Genomic DNA, 20,149 nt, shown 5'->3' on the forward strand with positions numbered 1-20,149 from the left:
AGGGGGCTGGAGGCTCAAACATATGAAAAACGGTTGCAGGAATTGGGTCTAGTCTACTTAAAAGAAGGACTAGGGGTGCCATGATAGCAGTCTTCCAATATTTGAGGGGCTGCCCCAAAGAGGAGGGGTCCCACCTATTCTCCAAAGCGCCTGAAGGCAGGAGAAGAAGCAACGGATGGAAACTCATCAAGGAGAGAAGCAACATGGAACTAAGGAGGAATTTCCTGACAGTGAGAACAATGAATCAGTGGAACGACCTGCCTCCAGAAGTGGTGGATGCTCCAACACTGGAGGTCTTCAAGGAGAGATTAGACAACCATTTGTCTGAAATAGTCTGGGGTTGGATTGGCCCCCAGGATTCAGCCTCCAAGGCAGAAGAATTTCACACATACTCCCCACGATTCTAGGGGGAAAATGCAAGGCACACACAGCCTCCCCCCCCCCATTAGCAGGAATTGATGAAACCCATCAGCCCCAGAAGCTAATGAAAAGGGCAGGAGAGAGGTCTTCCTGATCTCAGCCAGTCGGAAGATATTTTACGCAACCCAGCAGTCTAATTAAAAAATGTTGATTTACTCCAGAGTTCTCGTCTTTGATTGTTGATTAATACTAATTATATACATAAATCCAGGCTGACCCGGGACAGAGAGACAGCCCGAGAGTCATGTAAATCAGGCTTGGAGAGAGGCGGCCCCAAAGCCCCTCTTATCAAATCTTAGATTTTAAAGCTCTTTATATTTAGCAGAAAGTTTCTTTGCTTGAGAGGAAGGCCAAACTGTCAAGAGAAAATATTGGCATTAAGGGCCCCTTCGTGTCCAAGGCCAGGAAATTAGTTCATTAGAGATGAGAAGGAGGCTGGAAGTCAATATTGGAGGAGGAGGAGGAGGAGGAGGAGGAAGAAGAAGAAGAGGAGGAAGAGGAGGAGGAGAAGAGGGGAAGGAGGAGGAGGGGAAGGAGGAGGAGGAGGAGAAGAAGAAGAGGGAAAGGAGGAAGAGGAGGAGGAGGAAAAGGGGAAGGAGGAGGAGGAGGAGGGGAAGGAGGAGGAGAGGAAGGAGGAAGAAGAGGGGAAGGAGGAAGAGGAGGAAGAGGGGAAGGAGGAAAGGAGGAGGATGGGAAGGAGGAGGAGAGGGAGGAGGAGGAGGAGGAGGAGGAGGAGGAAGAGAAAGAAGGAAAAGCTGTAAACCACCAACTCTCCAACACTCCATTTTCCACTAATCAAACATGGTTTAAAGCATCACCTTCACCCAACATTATTAACCACCTGGTATAAGACAAAGTTTTTGGGGAAAAAACCCCCAAATCATGTCACAAAACAATGGGCCTTGTCAAATTAGGACCTCAACCTCAACAGGAACATTAACACTTGTGTTGTTTGAAATCCATCCTCAAATCCAACGCGGTGGACACAGGTCATCTTCTAAGGCAGTAATGGCGAACCTTTTAAAGACCGAGTGCCCCAAAGCGAAAAGGGTTTATAAAACCCAGCGGAAGGCCTAGGAGAGGGGCGACGGTGTGCGTGCCCACAGAGAGGGCTCTGAGTGCCGCCTCTGGCACCCGTGCCATAGGTTCGCCACCACTGTTCTAAGGAAAACAGATCCAAGACTTGCCGGATGCTGCCTGCTGGATATCCGGTTTATAAATTTCTCACGATTCGTCTTATCTTCCAGGTTCCTTGCTCACTCAAGCTTTTAATTTGACCGGACGTCGTTGGCTGATGTGACCGGCATCCTTTACCATTTGCTGCTCCTCTTGATTACAGGTGAAGGATTCCTTGGCTTGATGGAATTTGGGGTAGGAAAAAAAAAAAAAAGAGCCTAACCTTGATCCAAAGCATAGAAAGAGAGGGAAATTTTTGCGTGGAGAAAATAAACAAAGGCAGAAAAGAAGAAGAGGAAGGACGAGGGGGGACATGACGGCAGTGTTCCAATATTTCAGGGGCTGCCACAAAGAAGAAGGGTGGGTCAGCCTGTTCTCTAAAGCCCCTGAAAGCAGGACAAGAAGCAACGGATGGAAACTAATCAAGGAGAGAAGCAACCTGGAATTAAGTGACAATGAGGACAATGAACCAGTGGAACAGCTTGCCACCAGAAGGTGTGGGGGTTCCAACACTGGAGGCCTTTAAGAGGAGACTTTACAGCCACCAGCCTGAAATGGTCTAGGGTCTCCTGCTTGAGCAGGCGCTTGGACTAGAAGACCTCCGAGGTCCCTTCCAACTTTGTTATTCGGCTAAAAAGGAAAGATTTGCAAACGATTTCTCAAGGTGGGAGAAATGACCGCTGACTTTGACTCTGTTGCCATGCTAAAAATCATTTCCTCTCCTGTTCATCCACCTTCTCTGCTGAGTTAACATCTCAGCCTGTCTTGGCCCCCGGCAGGCACTCTGACAGATGGTACAATATCTCTGCCTTGTTCAAAAGTTTATTTCACATCAGAAACAGCTTTATCTCCCTCCCCTTTGCTCCCTCTCACCTTCCGGAGTGCAAGATAAATGCCTCGGCGCCATCAAAATATTCCAATATGCAGCCGGGATATTTATTCAGGATGACCAGCATTTTTAATAGTGATTTATTCCGTGTCGTTACCACGGTTTGAAAGATACTGGAAATGTAACCCTTTGATGGGGGGGGGGGGGGAAGGAGGAGGAGGGGGAAGGACTGTGGGGGTCCTTGATGCTCTCTAAGCTTGGTGGTTTCCTTGAAGACATTTCATTACCAAGCTTGGTAACATGATCAGTGATAGAACAGAATGGGCGAGGAGGAGGAGGAGGAGGAGGAGGAGAAAGGAGGAGGAGGAGAAGAAAGAGAAGGAGAAAGAAGGAGGAGGAAGATTGTGAGGGTCCTAAATGCTCTCTAAGCTTGATGGTTTTCTTGCAGATGTTTCATTACCAAACTTTGTAACATCATCAGTGCTAGGAGGGGGAAAGAGGAGCAGAAAGAGAAAAAGAAAGAGAAAAAAAAAAAGGAGAAAGAGAAGGAGAAGTGCCAGCTGACAAAGCTTTCAAAGGCTGCATCCAAGCCGAGGCTGACATTTGCTGGAGCATTCCCCCCCCCCCAGAAAACAAACATTTTTTTTAATGCTCTTTTCCCTGCATTTCCCCCTCTTAATTCTGCCAGGAGGCCAGCCCTTTTCACCCATGGCCTTTGGAGGATAAAGAGAGAGGAAGCCCCTTAATGGAAGAGGCTTATCAGGCCGAAGCTGCCAACTGTTCAAACAAGATACAAGGTCTAAGCGGGGGCAGCTGACTTGGAGCCAAGAAAAGCCAGGAAGAAACCGAGATGTTTCGCCCTTGACTTTTAACTGGCCGGCTTCCGAGGGAGACAGATGGAGACTTCCCAGGAGGAGACCCTGGGCAAGGGGGGGGTCTGCAGTCCAGGAGTCCTGCCTTCAAAAAGAGCATGGACAAAGTCCTTCCCCTTCTCACCAGAAGCTGGCCAGAAATCATGGCCAGGGGTCGTAGCAGAATGACAGAGTTGGAAGGGGCCTTGGAGGTCTTCTAGTCCAACCCCCTGCTCGAGCAGGAGACCCTGCCTAGACCATTTCAACCAATCAATCAGAATAGAGTTGGAAGAGGCTGTCTCTTCTCTTTCTCTCTGTCTTTTTTTCTTCCTCTTTATCTTTCTGTCTGTCTCTCTTTCTCTGTGTGTCCCTCTGTCTCTCTCTCTCTCTCTCTCTCTCTCTCTCTTTCTTTCTTTCTCTGTCCCTCTTTCTTTCTTTCTTTCTCTGTCCCTCTTTCTTTCTTTCTTTCTTTCTTTCTTTCTTTCTTTCTTTCTCTCTTTCTGTCTCTTTCTGTTTTTCTCTCTCTGTCCCTCTGACTCTCTCTTTCTTTCTTTCTTTCTTTCTTTCTTTCTTTCTCTCTCTTTCTCTTTTTTCTTTCTCTCTGTCTTTGCCTCTGTCTCTGTCTCTCTCACACACACACATACTCACACACAATCAAGAGCCAGGAAGCTGGCATCCTCTTTCCCGCCCCCATCCCCCTTTTCCTGCTCTCCACCATTCCTCTTTGCCTGGAATTCAGTATCTGCTTTTTTTTATTTTTAAAAAAGACCCCATCATCCAAAGCAGGGCTTCATAGCAGATGGCTGTCCCCATCAGCGGGCTCTCCTGCGTGCAAATTACTGACAAAACTCAAGATGAGATGCAGCTATAAAACGCCGGTTGTGTTAAATCACCAATTTCGTTCGCTCCATATGTACGCTTATTATGCAAGGAGGCTGCCTGCGCCTGACAATATTGCCCCAACCCTGGAAGTTTGCAAAATTCCCTCGTTCCATTTTTTTTTTCTTTCGTACTTCCTGATTGCTGCCCTTTATGGCAAATTTCTGTTTTCCTGGTGAAGGTGTGGATTTTGCTCCTGGGTTTCTCCAGAGCGCATTAAACACATTTTTGAATGCAATTATAACTCTGGCTGCTTCGAGCATGCATGTTTACAAAATGCCCATAAGCTCAATTTCTTTTTTTTCCCCTCCATGCTGGCCTTGCATTTAAAAGTCTGAGCATGTTAGAATTCGAACAGAGGGCGAAGCAAACTTCAGGGACTACGGAGGGAGGGGGAAAAAAACCCAGGTAGTCCTCGGCTTACGAGCACCCCTGAGGCCTAAATTTTTGTGTTGCTAAGTGAGACGTTTGTTCAACCAAAACCTGAGCAAAATTTCGCAAAATTTCCCTTGCTCAGCTGCCTCCAATCTGATTATTGTCTAGTCTGTGTCTCTTCCTCCTGTCTCCCCAGGTCCTTCCCGTAGATAATTAGAGGAGCAGAATCTTGCAAATCTGGAAGTATTTCTCTCCCCCTCGCCTTTACAGCCCAGGAAACTAGGGAGGGTCCCTCCTGTGATGCTTCCCATGCCCCTTTTCCATCCATGGGCTCAGCTGCCTCTTATCTATCCGTTGTTTTGTCTCCCTCCTGTCTCCCAAGGCCATCTTCACATCCCATTACAGTCTCTCCCAACTCCAGGGTTTTATGACTTAGCCCAGGTGCCAAAAGAAGCCCTTAACCCCCATTTTTGCTCTGCCAGATGCTATAAGAGGCACTGACACCCCCCCTTTCTCCACTGCACAACTGCCATTCTCTACTTCCTTTGTACATTCTTTGCTCTTAACCTCTAACCCGGTTCAAATTAAGGTTTGAAACCATGACTCCGGGGGCCATCTAAGCAAATGAGCACACATCTCATTTCTCTCCGATGGAGTGGTAATCACCACAGCTCCCGGAAATTCTGCAACTTTGCTAATGACACCGAGAGGCACCCCCCCACACACACTCACACTTCTCCTCCACCTTTGTGCCCCGCTTCTCCCGAGGTCAGCCCTAATTATGAGCTTAATTTGTATCTTGCTCTCCTTCCAAACCGGATCATAACACCCAGGATGCATTGATTAGAGCGAGTCTCCAGCCGAGCGCACGAAAAACTCGGGAAAGTGACTTTCAACCGGCCGAACATTTGCCAACTTAATGAAGCAGGTCTGCTAAAGTGACTGGGAAATAGTTTGTGGATTACACCGAGGCCACTGACAAGTGCCACGGTGGCAATACCGAGGCTGAATATTCATCCCTGCACCTTTCACGGCGCCGCGGATTTCTGCCGAAATTGGAATCCAGGGAGTCCTCGACTTACGACAATGGAGCCCCCAAATTTCTGTCATTAAGCAAGACATTTGTTAAAGGGAGCTCTGTACCCGTTTTATGACCTTTCTTGCCACGGCTGTCAAGGGACTTGCTGCAGTTGATAAGTTAGTAGCCCGGTCATTAAGTGGAACCTGGCTTCCCCCCCCTTGGATTTTACTTGCCAGAAAGTCATAAAATGGGATCACGTGACACACACACACACCCAGGACGCTGCAACGGTCATAAGTATGAACCCGTTGCCAAGCATCTGAAGTTTGATCACCTGACCACGGGGGATGTGGCCGAGGTTGCAACTTTTTGCCCCTTTTTCCAGTGCTGTTGTAACTTGGAACGGTCACTAAATGAGATGCTGTAAGTCGAGGACTGCCTGTGAAATAGATGCCAGCCAAGGGAAGGACTTTTTCTTTCTTTCTCCAGAACCAATTCTGTCCAGCTTTGAAGTTTCCTGCACGGCTCCGTGGCATTTGCCAGCAGGTACCTGCTCTCTCTACCCAGCAAAACCCAAACACGTCCGTTGACATTTTCAATATCTGAAAAGGAAACGGTGATCTTCACAAATGCAATTTATTTTTTGCTCGCTCTAGCTATCGGTGGAATAACGAAGGGAAACCTTTCGGAGCGAAAAACATGATTGTTTTGACAAGCGGCCCACCCATCAGTGGCCTCTTCAAAGCTTTGATTCGCTAACTATAAAAAATTGTTATTTCCAGGTAGTACACAGGCTAGAAATGGAAGGCATACAGAATAAATAGAGCTGGGAGGGGCCTCGGAGGCCATCTAGCCCAACCCCCTGCCCAAACAGGAGACCCTAGACCGTTCCAAACCAACAATGGCTGCCCCATCTCTTCTTAAAATCCTCCAGTGTTGCAGCACCCACAACTTCTGGAGAAAAACCTGTTCTGCTCATTAAGAAGCTGTGGCTGCTCCATCGCTGGAGGTTTTTAAGAAGAGACTAGACAGTCACTTGTCTGAAATGGTCTAGGGTCTCCTGCCTGAGCAGGAGGTTGGACTAGAAGACCTCCAAGGCCCCTTCCAGCTCTATTCTGATTGATTGATTGATTGATTGATTGAAATGGTCTAGGGTCTCCTGCTTGAGCAGGGGGCTGGACTAGAAGACCTCCAAGGTCCCTACCGCCTCTGTTATTGCTCTGTTCTATGTTCTAAAACGCTCCGTTCAAAGGCCAGTTGTGCCTTTAAAAAAAAAATCACGCTAGCACTTTAAACGGGCACCCATGAAATCTACAAGCATCGCTCGTTCCTTAGCCCAGTTCGGTGTCCTTTTTTCCAAGCCAAGCGTCACCGTCCGACTGACCGGGCTCCGTTGCAGCAGAGTGATAAAACCCGCAGAACTTGCTAGCACAACACCACAACATCAAATATGCATGGGCACTTGGTATAATTGCAGGGGAAAAAACCCAGATACTGGGGAGATTTGTGCACAGAGGAGACCGCTTAAGGAAAGCTACAAGAGAAAACGGTCGCAGTTGTGTGTTTTGTTTTGTGTCATTTTTAAAAAGAGATCATGAGGCTGCTAAAACTGACTTTCCCTGTGGCACAGATTACATTTCACCTGATTCGTAAGTCCTTTATTTGAAAAGAGGAGGAGGAGGAGGAGGAGGAGGAGGAGGAGGAGGAGGGAAGACGGGAGGAGAAGGAGAAAGGAGAAGGATGAGAAATTGAGAAAAGGATAAGGAGGAGTGGGAAGGAAGGAAGGAAGGAAGGAAGGAAGGAAGGAAGGAAGGAAGGAAGGAAGGAAGGAAAGAAGGAAGGGAGAGAGGAAGGAAGGAAGGAAGGAAGGAAGGAAGGAAGGGAGAGAGGAAGGAAGGAAGGAAGGAAGGAAGGAAGGAAGGAAGGAAGGAAGGAAGGAGAAAGAGAAGAAGGAGAAGTAGTTTTCACTTAAGTCACAGGTTGAAATTATCATATTTTTGGCACCCTCTCCAGCTCTCTGGAGAAGTCCACAATACTGGGAAAAGTAGAAAGAAAGAAAAGAGAAGATGATCCATCCCAAGGGACAGACTCAGTTACCACCACGATGGAGCACACAATGGAAGGTCTGAATGACCAGGGTCATCACGAGAAGGTCCCTCTGTGGGGTTGTGAGAAGCTAACATCGGCTTGACGGCAATCAACTAGCCCTTGTTTCTCTCACACCATGCCTCCATGGCCAAACAATGTAGTTGGCGATGGATTCCTGCATTAAGGAAGAGGGTTGGACTAGATGATCTCTAAGGAAACCGTCCAACCCTTATATTCTATGATTCTGTGGCTACTTTTCAAAAAAAAGGTGGGCTTTGCTTGGTCTTCCCCTTGACCACCGATGGAGAAGCACGACTTTAAGAAAACGATTCAGACAATCTTCTGGACCATGGCCACTTCTCCCACTCCCCACCCCCACCCCCGGGAAGAACACATTCCCACAAGCCACTGACATTTTGGCTAGATTAAACCTATTAAAGCATTAATTCCAAAGATGGTTTTAGCAGAAAGGTAAAACGCCATGGAGATGGCCTTCAAAGATTATATTTAGAAGCCCTTACAGAAACGGCAACAAGGACATGATGCCTCACATTCCAGGAAAAAGCCAGATCTTCCCCTGCCCTGAAGGTCTCCAGCTGTGTGACGGCATGTCAGAAGAACGTAGAGGTGCTACAGAAAAGGCCCCGAGGGAAAAAAAAACAAAATCTGGGAAAGAACCTCAAAAAAAAAAAAAGCTCTGCCATGATTTTCTTAGGTCTAAGTCGGCGTCAGGAGAGGAGCTTTGACAGCTCCAAGGTTGATGTCACCCTGTTGAGGTAGACAAGGTGAGGAGAAGGTGGTGGCGGTCTTGTCATGTACTTGATAGCAGCTGAAGTACGATACCAGAAAGTTGGGAGTCTGTCAAAACCAGGTGATGCCCAATCTGGTGAAACTCGTGGTGATTTAACTCAAGGCTGGTTAAGCGCCGTGCTAAGCGTTGAGACTTAAGCCTCAACTCCGTGGAGGTGCAATGGATGGTGAGCTGCAGAAGGTCATCGCAGAGAGAGCATCCTTGCCCAAATTGTCACTTGGTCCTCTTCAACCAGGTGGGACACTCAATGGAAAGAGCCTTGGAGCTGGTTCTCCATGGCTTTAGTCCTTGCTGGTCTCAAAGATTGGATTGCTGACTCTTCTCCTGGGAGATCTTTGCTCCTGGTGCCTCCTCAAAAGAGGTCACCTCCAACACAGCCTCACTTTGAAGGGTTCAAGATGTCCTTTTTGATTTCTCCATGTCTTTTTGGCAAAAGACGAGGCACGTGTGAGATACGTTTGGTGTAGTTTGAGGCTGATGTCCCCAAGCCTTGATCGTTCCCTTGAGGACCTCTGAATGTAATCAAGACAGATGTCCTCACACCATGAAAGGGACTTGGGGAAAAGCTTCCCCCGAGCCACCAAACCACCGCAGGATCCACGTCTTATCATCTCAGCTGACAAGGGGGTCCTCTTGTAACTGCCTGGACCTCGCAGGTTCTTGAAACATGGGGGTTTGGTAGCCCCTGGGCTGGGTGGAGAAGGTGGGCCCGGTTCTTCATCTTGAAAAGCTGGCGAATAAGGACTGCCTGCGGCTGAAGCTGGCCCTGGGCTTATCAGGGCCTTCCTTTGCTTTGCAAGCCGGCTTGATGCCTCCAGCAAGAGACCCGGATGGCACCATTGGGGTCCCCACGGAGCCTCCGGGTTCTTGGATCCGAGGAGTGCAATACACACACACACACACACACACAGTTTGCTGCAGCTTCTCTAGCTGGGTTCTCCCTTTTCCTTTCTTTCCTGCTTCTTCACTTTCTCCCTCCCTCCCTCCCTGTTCCCTCCTTCCTTCCTTCTTCCTTCTCCTTCTTTCATTTTCTCCCTCCCTCTCCCCACTTTGCCCCTTCTTCCCTTTTTTTCTTTCCTTCCTTCCTTCTTTCTCCTCTCCTTTTCCTCGTCTCTCTCCCTTTCATTTCCTCCCTCCCTCCCTTCTTTTTTCCTCCCTTCCTCTTATTCCTTCCTCCCTTCCTCCTTCCCTCCCTCTCCTTCCTCTCTCCTCCCTCCCTCCCTCCCTTCCTTCCTTCCTTCCTTCCTTCCTTCCTTCCTTCCTTCCTTCCTTCCTTTTCTAAAACCCCAAAACAATTAAAAACCATAAACCAGTAGAAAAAAACATCCAGAACATCCATTTCCTCAATCAGCCCCCGCCTCTTTTCCTGGACACACATGATTTCCAGAAGGGAAATCCAGAAATGGTGTGTGTGTGTGTGTGTGTGTGTGTGTGTGTGTGTGTGCTGGGGTGAGTGGGTGGGGTGGGGTGGGGGGGAGGAGAGCTTTAGGAGCATCCACGTAGCTGTTAGACTTTAAAGGTATATTTTTTAATTAAAAGAAAAAGACCGACGCCGTGATGCATCCTCATAAAGCCGATAATTTTACAGCTGGGTGGTCTCCCTCTGATGTACTTGAAAGCCATTTTCAAGTGACATAAAGTTTAACATAGCGGTACATCTGCCTACCCACCAGATTCTACATGGAATTTTAAATTTAATTATATGAAAGGATTGCCATGGAGGGGCTAGCAAGAATGCTAACCGGCTGGAATTGGGACAGAAAATAAATCCTTTTGCGGTGAAGAGAGCAGATTTTGTGTGTGTGTGTATATGTGTGTGTCTTTCTCTTTTTTTTGAAATCTGTTTCTTGTAGGGACGGGGGGGGGGGAATCATTTTGATGCCTGGATTGATGGCAGGTTGCTCTCTCCTTCGATCGATCTGGGGGCTCTGAAAATGTTTATCCGTTTATATGTTACTTGCTGGCACGGAGCTTATCTTTGGCCTCCGTGTCAAACTGCTGCTCAGACATCGTATAGAAAATAGCTTTTTTTTATAATAATAATAAAAAAAAGATACGTAACGTATTTTTTATTAGTAGCCTGAAGGTCCAGGGGGCTGAAACTGGACCCCTATTAACGGGACGGCTATTTATAATTTTGGCCACTGATAGGGCAGGAAGGTGACTTTAGCAACACAACTGTACATGTACGCACAAACAACGGCGAAATGAAAGGGCCAGGAAAGCTAGAAATAGCCAAGAGGGATTAGAAAAGGACAGGCAGAGTTAATCCTGACAAAATGCCAATAATCTAATCTAATCTAATCTAATCTAATATTTTATTTTAATTTTTTTATTTTTCACACTTAATGACCGCCGTAGCATCCCCATCATTAGCCAGCAAAGATTCAGCCCCCCCCCCCTTTTTGCCTTTCCAGCCGCTTTTCCAAAAACACGGGGGGGGGGGGAATATTTCCATTTAAATGCAAAGTGGAGGAGATCAGAGGCCCAGATAAAAAGATGCACAAACGGTTCCTCTCCAGGTAAGCTCCATCGGAGATGCGCTCTGCTCATTTCGCCGTTTGCCCATTGCAGGCTGTTTGCGTGGGGGTCCTCAAATTACGTCGCCCAGCTTCTCCCTCGGCTCCTTAAATTGGCTTCGGGGCTCCTGCTGAGCCAGGTTTTCGGTGAGAAGTTTGCCGGTCTCGTTCTGCTTCAAGGGAGCAGAGGGGAGGGGGAAGAGAGAGAAGACCCCAACCGGCCCGGCTTTCATCTGTACAGGTGCCGCACGATGGTTGGTAACCCGGAGCAAACCGACATTAAACATTCATCTGCCCAGCGAGAGTCTTCAAACCGTTCTTCCATCAAACGCCCTGGCAAGGACCCCACGGGGCCGCTAAAAACTCACAGTGAGGAAGAACAAAGAGGAAGGGCTTCTGATGAGTATCTCCCCCACGGCGGGAGAATCAAAGTGGGAAAGGACTCTCCCGGTTGCAACAGCCAGGTGGAGTTGTGGGTGGAAAGGAGCGGAGCGTCAAGGGTGGCGCAGGAGAACCTCAACGTGGGACGTTCCTTGGCTCCACGGAAGTCCTAAATAGAGGGGAGACGTGGTGGGCACCCATGATGGACCCTCCTGCTTCCAGGACTCTCGGAAGAGCAACGGAGACGATTGGGGGTCTGGAGGCCAAAATATAGGAGCGATGGAGGGAACTGGGTATGTCAGGTCTAAGAAAGAGAAGGTGGCATAGTCACATCCTCCAGTACTTGTCGGAAAGAAGAGGGGGGGGGGTTCCACCTATTCTCCAAAGCCCCTGAAGGCAGGACAAGAAGCAACGGATGGAAACTCATCAAGGAGAGAAGCAACCTGGAATTAAGGAGAAACTTCCTAACAGTGAGGACAATTAACCAGTGGAACAGCTGGCCACCAGAAGTTGTGGGTGCTCCATCATTGGAGGCTTTGAAAAGAAGAGACTGGATAGCCACCTGTCTGAAATGGTCTAGGTAGGTCTCCTGCTTGAGCAGGGGGCTGGACTAGAAGATCTCCAAGGTCCCTTCCAGCTCCATTCTGATTGATTGATTGATTGATTGATTGATTGATTGAAATGGACTAGGAGGGAGACTTTTTTTTCCATTCGTCACAACACGACAATCCTCTTTTAGGAAACAACTGGGACGCCCTTCTGTTTGCATCCTTTGGTTACAAATACTAGGTTTTTTTAAAAAAAATAAATAAATAAAATAAGAGCCACACATCCCTTTTAATCCAACTTTTTTCTTTTGCCTGATGACAAGGAAGTGGGAGATAATAATTTTTAAAAAAGTCGGCGATCGTCCTCCCTAGCTTGATTTTTCCTGCCAGATTCCTAGATGAGGAAAGTTTTGAAAATAATTTCCTCCCTCCCCCCCCCCCCCGCAATTTTTTTTAAGGATTAAAATACATTCCTCTGGCAGCAGGGGGAAAAAACCCAGAACAATTTCTCACCCCTTTTTGACACCCAAAACCAAATGGCAAAACTTGGAGGGAATATCATTAAAGGTTAATTATCGGTAACTTAAAGGTTATTTTTGCATAGCTCACCTCCTGGACCAAAAAGAAAGCCCCGGTTCTTCATTAACATGCCGGAACGTAAATTAAGCTGTAAGGCATTTAAAATGCCAAAAAGCCTCTCCATTTTATGATCCAGGGAAAAGATCATGAATAAATATGAGTTTGTGGGAGGAAGAGTCCTTGGCCCATAGGGGGGTCAGCGAAGAGATGCCAAAACAAAAGAAAACAATAAAATAAAATGGAACCTAGCTATTCTGACAATCCTCCCTTATCCGTGATGCATTAACCCAAGAGATCGGATCAATTTTCAGATAAAAATTCCCTCTTGGCACCGAAACATTTCTTTGAGGAGATTCGTGGAAGATTAGGACAAGGGCCACCTTCATATCAATTCTCTGCATGGATCTAGTTTACTGGTAGAAGGCGCCAGGCGGTGAGTTCTAGTTCAACCTTAGCCATGAAGGCCAGCTGGGTAACTTTGGGCCAATCACCAGGAGACAGGAAGTTCTAGTCCCACCCTAGGCATGAAAGCTGATTAGGTGACTTTGGGCCAATCACCAGGAGACTGGGAGTTCTAGTCCCGCCTTAGGCATGTCGGAAGGTCACGTGACTGCACAGGGACAACGCAACGGCCGTAAGCGTGAGAGATGGTCATAAGTCCCTTTTGAGAGCTGTTGTAAAGGAATCGTGGTTAAGTCAAGGACTGCCTGCAGTACCTGGAATCACCACCAGAGACCTCAAATCTTAACCCCTTCCCTAAGAAAGAGGTCTAAACCAGGTTCTGCCCGACATTAAACTGACTTCTCTTAAGCAAGACTTTCTTCCAAATGCCAAAGAGGGGAGCCTTCCTTCTCGTCTGCTGCCTCACTGCATAATTCATGGGAATCATATTTAAAATTAAACTGTCAAAGACAGCGAGCCGGTCTCAGTTGCAGCAGCACGCCTGCCATTTAGGGATATTTTAAGCCAAGTGGGGGCCACGCCATCCAAGGGAGCCGCTATTGGCTTTGCAACTCTCCCGGAAGACTGCGAGAAGGGGGGGGGGGGCAAAAAAAATCTTTATAATCAATATCTATTATTCCAGCTTGGTCTACTTTACGTCTTCTGAAAAGAGAAAGATTTTTTTTTTTTTAAATTGTATTCGTACAGGCGGGCTGGCTGACATATTGATAGGGCTCCGCCGGAGAAAATCCATCAGGTTTGTGAAGCGCGACACCGTTATCTCTGTTTAGCTGGGATTTCATCCCAGGGACGGGAGACGGGACGGAGGACAGGTGTCAAAATTGTCCGCTTTCAGGTAGTACGTGAAAAACCTGATCTTCTGAGCCCATCCCACCTCTTCTCCAAAGCCCCTGAAGGCAGGACAAGAAGCAACGGATGGAAAGTCATCAAGGAGAGAAGCAACCTGGAATTAAGGAGAAACTTCCTGAAAGTGGGAACAATTCATCAGTGGAACTCCTTGCCACCGGACGTTATGAATGGTCCAACAGTGGAGGTTTTCAAGAAGAGACTGGACAGCCATTTGTCTGAAATGGTATAGGGTCTCTTGCCTGAGCAGGGGGTTGGACTGGATGACCTCCAAGGCCCCTTCCAGACCTACAACTCTGTGTTCTATGTCCCCCCCAGTCCTTCTCCTCATTAAACTAGACATCCCCAGTCCTTCTTCGTATGTTTTAGCCTCCAGCACCCTGATCATCTCAGTTGCTCTTCTCTGCCCTCTTTCCAGAGTCTCAACATCTTTTTTTATATTGCGGGGACCAAAACTGGATGCAGAATTCCAAGTGGTGTGGCCTTACTACGGCTTTATAAAGCGGTAGTAACACTTCACATGATTTTGATTCTCTGCCTCTGTTTATGCAACCAAGAATCGTGTTGGCCTTTTTGGCCGCTGCCGCACACGCCTGGCTCGTGTTTAAGGGATCGTCCGCTGGGACTCCAAGATCCTTCTCATAGTTAGCTGCTTTAACAGGGACCAACTCCGATCCTGCCAGGATGAGCGAGTTGCTTTTTAACCAACAGGCATTTCTGAGCACGAAATTAACGGAGCAACCTTGAGGACGATCCCCAAGGATTCAAAGCAGCATCAGAAAACACCCAACGATTTTTCATGTCCTTTAGTTATCTCGGCACCGTCGCCAGCTGCCTTCAAAAAGGATTATTATTATTTTTTTGTCCCAGGCAAAAGAACGTGAGGTAGCGTTATGACCTTATCCTCGTTCATTAATTCAGCCCCGCCATTGTTCCCAGCCTTCGCTTCAAACCAACTTTGACTAATCTCGGTTTTAATGAAATTTCCCTCCGTAAAGCAAATTATTAATATTTACTGCCCCTATTTTGACACAAACACTGAATAATTCATCAATTAACACCGCCATTAATTATATAATGCCAAATTAATATTTTTGCACAGGTCCCTGCACACCTGCAGAACAGCCCATCTCCACACAATTAAGATGCATCCTGACATCCAAACGTTTCCCTTCCATTTGAAGCTGCAAAATATATATGTATGTGTATGTGTATGTGTGTGTGTGTGTGTGTGTGTGTGTATATATATATATATATATATATATATATATATATATATATATATATATATATATACCATGTCATTTATAAAATTGAGCAGCCTTCAGTGATCATGTGTGTCTCTCTGTGTGTGTGTGCCTGCTGGAGAAGCACACAACGCCACCTACGTCATAATCTCCCTGCATTAATGACTCGGATTATGCCATTTGGAATCAAATCATCCGCTTTGTTGGCCTGCTGATGTGATAAATGGTGGTGAATAACAGATTAACAGAACTGGAAGGGAACCTCAGAGGCCTTCTAGTCCAGCCCTCTGCTCAAGCAGGTGACCATATACTATTCAGGACCAATCCCTGTCCAGTCTCTTCTTGAAGACTCAAGGAAGGAAGGAAGGAAGGAAGGAGCAGGAGACAGGAAGGAAGGGAGGAAGGGAGGGAGGGAGGAGAAGAAGACAGGAAGGAAGGAAGGAAGGAAGGAAGGAAGGAAGGAAGGAAGGAAGGGAGGGAGGGAGGAAGGAAGGGAGGGGATGGAAGAAGAGAGGAAGGGAGGGAGGAAAAGAGGAAGGAAATAACTATGATTAAAAGAATCGTATCAAAGGCAACCCATCACAAAATATAGCCTGCTAATTTATCTTGATGTGGCATTTAGTTTTTAATTAGCTTCACTAATGCTTAAGTTAACGTATTAGTGCATTTTTCTAGCCGCCGTGGAAAAAAAAGGGAACAATTATGGCGGTGTTGACACCAGATGCCATCCGCAGCAGAGTGCAACGCAGGACAGAGTTTGTACATTTGTGTTCTTCTGATAACGTCCACAGCCATCCGGAGAAGTTGGCTGAGCAAAAATCTCGCAACGGGACCCTTTAACTGATAAGCATATTCCATTTAACGGTGGGCCTGCCAGAGGACATCTTCTTTGCAAATCACAGGACCCTGGGAAACCAGGACACTGCGGTTTTTAAGAAGAGATTGGACAGCCATTTGTCTGGAATGGTCTAGGGGCTGGACTAGAAGACCTCCGAGGTCCCTTCCAACTCTATCATTCTATGACCTACGTTCAAAGCCATCCACATTGGCTCTAGAAGACTATCAGCACAAACCCGGGTCAACCATTCACACCTACCTGGCTGACACCTCTCAACTCTGCTTCCAACTTTCCATCGAAGCGGACCAGGCTACCAATTTATATCCTGGCTAATCAAAAACAGCGAATTTCAATGAAATCGAAAGATTTATCCCTGCAATTCTTCCGGATTCTTTTAAAAGGCCAGCCCTGTTTTCATCCTGTTATGACACCATGTAAATTTTTCCCCCTCTCGTTTGCAAGTTGCTAAATATACCCGGAAAATTAAACACGTCCAACTTATTACAGCCGACAGCAAGCGCTAGGAGTTTTCCCAGCAAGTAATTAGTTATTAAGGAATTTTAGATCAAAACAAGAAGTTAAAAATCAAATCAAACGGTAAAGCGTTCGGTAGATTTTGCACAGCAATTTATAAACAAAATTATTAGTGCGGTGACACTGTAAGGAGGTAAGGAGAAAGAATTAATAAATGCAACCTAATTCGGTGATTAAACGATTGTTTCCTTAAGAAAAGCTTATTTATTCATACGGGTAGTCCTCAGTTTATTGCTGTAATTGAGACCATTTCAATCAATCAATCAATCAATCAATCAATCAATCAGAATATAACTGGAAGGAACCTTGGAGGTCTTCTAGTCCAGCCCCTTGCTCAAGCAGGAGATCCTAGACCATTTCAATCAATCAATCAATCAATCAATCAATCAATCAATCAGAATAGAACTGGAAGGGGCCTTGGAGGTCTTCTAGTCCAGCCCCCTGCTCAGGCAGGAAACCCTATACCATTTCAGACAAATGGTTGTCCAATCTCTTCTTAAAAACCTCCATTGTTGGAGCACCCACAACTTCTGGTGGCCAGCTGTTCCACTGGTTAATTGTTTTCCCGTCAGGGAATTTCTCCTTAGTGTTAGGTTGCTTCTCTCTTTGATTACAGAGAGCTTTCTCTGTTGAGGATAATATTCAAACGCACTCAGCCAATTCTCATTCATTTTGAATTAAGTGGACCTGAAATTAATCTGCTCCTTGAAATCTCAAAAAAAAAAAAACCCAAAAAAAAACCCCCGTTGTGCTCCAAAATCTCAGCTACATTGAATAGAGGCCAGATCGTTTTGGAATATGTGTCTATTCTGCTCAAACGTTCGCTGAATCTTTGATAACCGCATTTGGCATAATAAGGTATCGGATTGCAATATTTGAACACATTCAAGGGCTGGCAGGGACTGCGAATTCGCATCCATTCAGAACAAAAAAAAAAGGAAAAATTTGGAATATTTAAGGTGTCAACAGCTGGGACGTTTGACATCGATCAAGACAATCTGGCTTCGGATATTAAGCTCTGTCACTGGTTGGTTGGATCAGAATGCAGCTAGTCCTCAATTTACGACCAGGACTGAGCCTCAAATTTCTGTTGTTAAGGGAGACGTTTGTTCAGCGGGTTTTACCCCGTTTTGCAACCCTTTCCGGCCAATGTTGTTAAGGGAATCACTGCGGGTGGTAAGTTAGGAACATGGTTGTTGCGGGAAGCCAGGGAGATATGCTACTGGTCTTCTTTGCAAGGGGACTTCTCTTCACGCGAGCAGACCCCCCACGTCATAAAAAAAGGTCACAAGGAGAGGACCAGAGACATCCCATCCTTCAGCCCCATCATCCACCCCCCAAGTCAACTGGAACCCTTCAGAGGCGACCTCTCCGTCCACCCACCCAGTCAAGATCACTTTCCATCGCTTTGATTTCACGCGATAAAACGCTCATGAAGTCCACGGACCTGGGTGTCAGGAGCTCTCGAGTGTGGCAGGTGGGGTTGGGGGGGGCGTGTCCTCCCCAGCCTGACCCTCCTTCCCAACCCCTCCCCACCTCTCGCCCCCCCTCCGCCCCCTTTTAGGGACCAGCATCGATTGAGCAAAGCCATCCGCCGAGCTTTCGCGAGAGGAGACCGCCTTACCTGGTCTTAGGGGAAGTTGTTAGCCATTCTTCATGCTTTTCGAATGTTATTAGGTAGGCAGCGATTTCCTGGAAGAGAAGGAGAGAGGGGCCTTTTAGAACGCAGGACAACAGAGCTGGAAGGGACCTTGGAGGTCTTCTAGTCTGACCCCCTGCTCAAGCCGGAGATGCTTTCATACAGGACAACAGACCTGGGAGGGACCTTGGAGGTCTTCTACTCTGACCCCCTGCTCAAGGCAGAGATGCTTTCATACAGGATAACAGACCTGGAAGGGACCTTGAGGTTTTCTAGTCTGACCCCCTGCTCAAGCCGGAGATGCTTTCCTACAGGACAACAGACCTGGAAGGGACCTTGGAGGTCTTCTAGTCCAGCCCTCTTCTCATGCAGTAGACCCTAACCCATTTCAGACAACTGGCTGTCCAGCGTCTTCTTGAAGACCTCCAGTGAGGGAGCACCCACAATTTCTGGAGAGAAGCCCTCCCACTGATTGTTCTCATTGTCGGGAAATTTCTCTTTATTTGTAAGTTGCTTCTAGAAATTAGTTCCCATCCATTGCTTCTCATCCTGTCCTCAGTGCTTTGGAGCATAGGTGGACACCCTCTTCTCTGTGGCAGCCCCTAGCTGATTGACAGATGCCAGTTTTTAAAAAAGGTGGCATCGCCTCCGCACTTTTGCAGTTCCCATGTACGTACAAAATAGCCAAATTGGGGTAAAATGTAAAATTCTAACAACATGCCCAATTTCCTTCCAATGTCCCAGCCAAGCTTGGGCAACATGCAATTTTAATACACATAGAAAGTTTGTGGAAATGAAAAGTGATACGGCTGTCAATAACGTAATTCTTATTTTTTCCTGCAAAAAAGAAATAAGTCATTTCAAACATTTTCACAAAGAGCTTCCCAATTGGACCACTTCAGCCATATCCGAGATATGATCCTTCATTCATTCAGAACAAGGAAAGAGACCCAGACCCAGAGACAGCCAGACCCAGCCCAAATAACACAACACTGAAATTGTAGAGTTGTGCGGTGAATGCCACACACACGACCCCCACGTTTTTAAGAAGAGTCTGAAGTCCCAAGACTCTCGTCCTGGCAGCCCCCCCCCCCCCCGCTCAGCCCTTCCTTGCTCTGCCCGGAGTTTTGGCTGCAAGCAAGTCTGGCTTTGATACTGCAGAGGGAGGTGTTGCATCGGCCCCACTTGTGTTACACGAAGGTTTTATGGTGCTTTTTACTGTAGGTGCTTGTGGGTTTTATGAACGTTCCCTTTTCAAGCATTAGTTCCTTAAGGGACCAAATGAATGGGTTGCCTTTGCCTTTGAGTACTTTAGATGATTGGATAGATGGATGGATGGATGGATGGATGGATGGAGGGAGGGAGGGATAGACAGACAGACAGACAGACAGACAGACAGATAGATAGACATTCCTCCCTCCCTTGTCCCTCTGCCTGTTTTCCTTCCTTCCTTCCTTCCTTCCTTCCTTCCCTCCCTTGTCCCTCTGCCTGTTTCCTTCCTTCCTTCCTTCCTTCCTTCCTTCCTTCCTTCCTTCCTTCCTTCCTTCCTTCCTTCCTTCCTTCCTCCTTCCCTTGTCCCTCTGCCTGTTTCCTTCCTTCCTTCCTTCCTTCCTTCCTTCCTTCCTTCCTTCCTTCCTTCCTTCCTTCCTTCCGTCCCTTGTCCCTCTGCCTGCATTCCTCTCTCCCTTTCTCCTTCCTTCCTTCCTTCCCTCCCTTGTCCCTCTGCCTGTTTCCTTCCTTCCTTCCTTCCTTCCTCCTTCCCTCCCTTGTCCCTCTGCCTACATTCCTCCCTTTCTTCTTCCTTCCCTCCTCCCTCCCTCTTTCTCCTTCCTTTCCTTTCCTTTCCTCTCTCCCTTTATCCTTCCTTCCTTCTCCCTCCCTCCTCCACTCCGCTCTTATTCCTCGGAGGGCTACCACCCCAGGGGTGCCCACAGGATGCCAAGCCCCCCCCTCTTTCGTGTGTGTGTGTGTGGGGGGGGAGGCTGGGCTTTGAGGGAAGAGCGCTTGGCTTCCTCGGGAGAGCCGGGAAGAGAGGAGAGGGGGGACCCGGCAATTCCCCTCCAGCTGCTTCCAACATCTGCCAGGGCCTCCAACGCCATTCCGGGA

The 20,149-nt window shown here is 47.3% G+C and overlaps 1 protein-coding gene across 9 annotated transcripts in view; it reads right to left on the reverse strand.

Annotated features, from left to right (window-relative positions):
* The window catches only part of CAMTA1 (calmodulin binding transcription activator 1), a 213,342-nt gene that overhangs the window by 128,788 nt on the left and 64,405 nt on the right, over positions 1-20,149 (reverse strand). For all 9 annotated transcript variants that reach the window (XM_039367855.1, XM_039367852.1, XM_039367853.1 and 6 more), the window contains one exon: positions 18,029-18,096. In XM_039367855.1, the coding sequence (XP_039223789.1) occupies positions 18,029-18,096 (68 nt within the window). The remainder of the gene's footprint in view (positions 1-18,028; positions 18,097-20,149) is intronic.

The sequence above is a fragment of the Crotalus tigris genome, unplaced genomic scaffold, assembly GCF_016545835.1.
Source record: "Crotalus tigris isolate CLP2741 ecotype Arizona unplaced genomic scaffold, ASM1654583v1 scf7180000020588.15403103151:6194809, whole genome shotgun sequence".
NCBI classification, from domain to species: domain Eukaryota; kingdom Metazoa; phylum Chordata; class Lepidosauria; order Squamata; family Viperidae; genus Crotalus; species Crotalus tigris.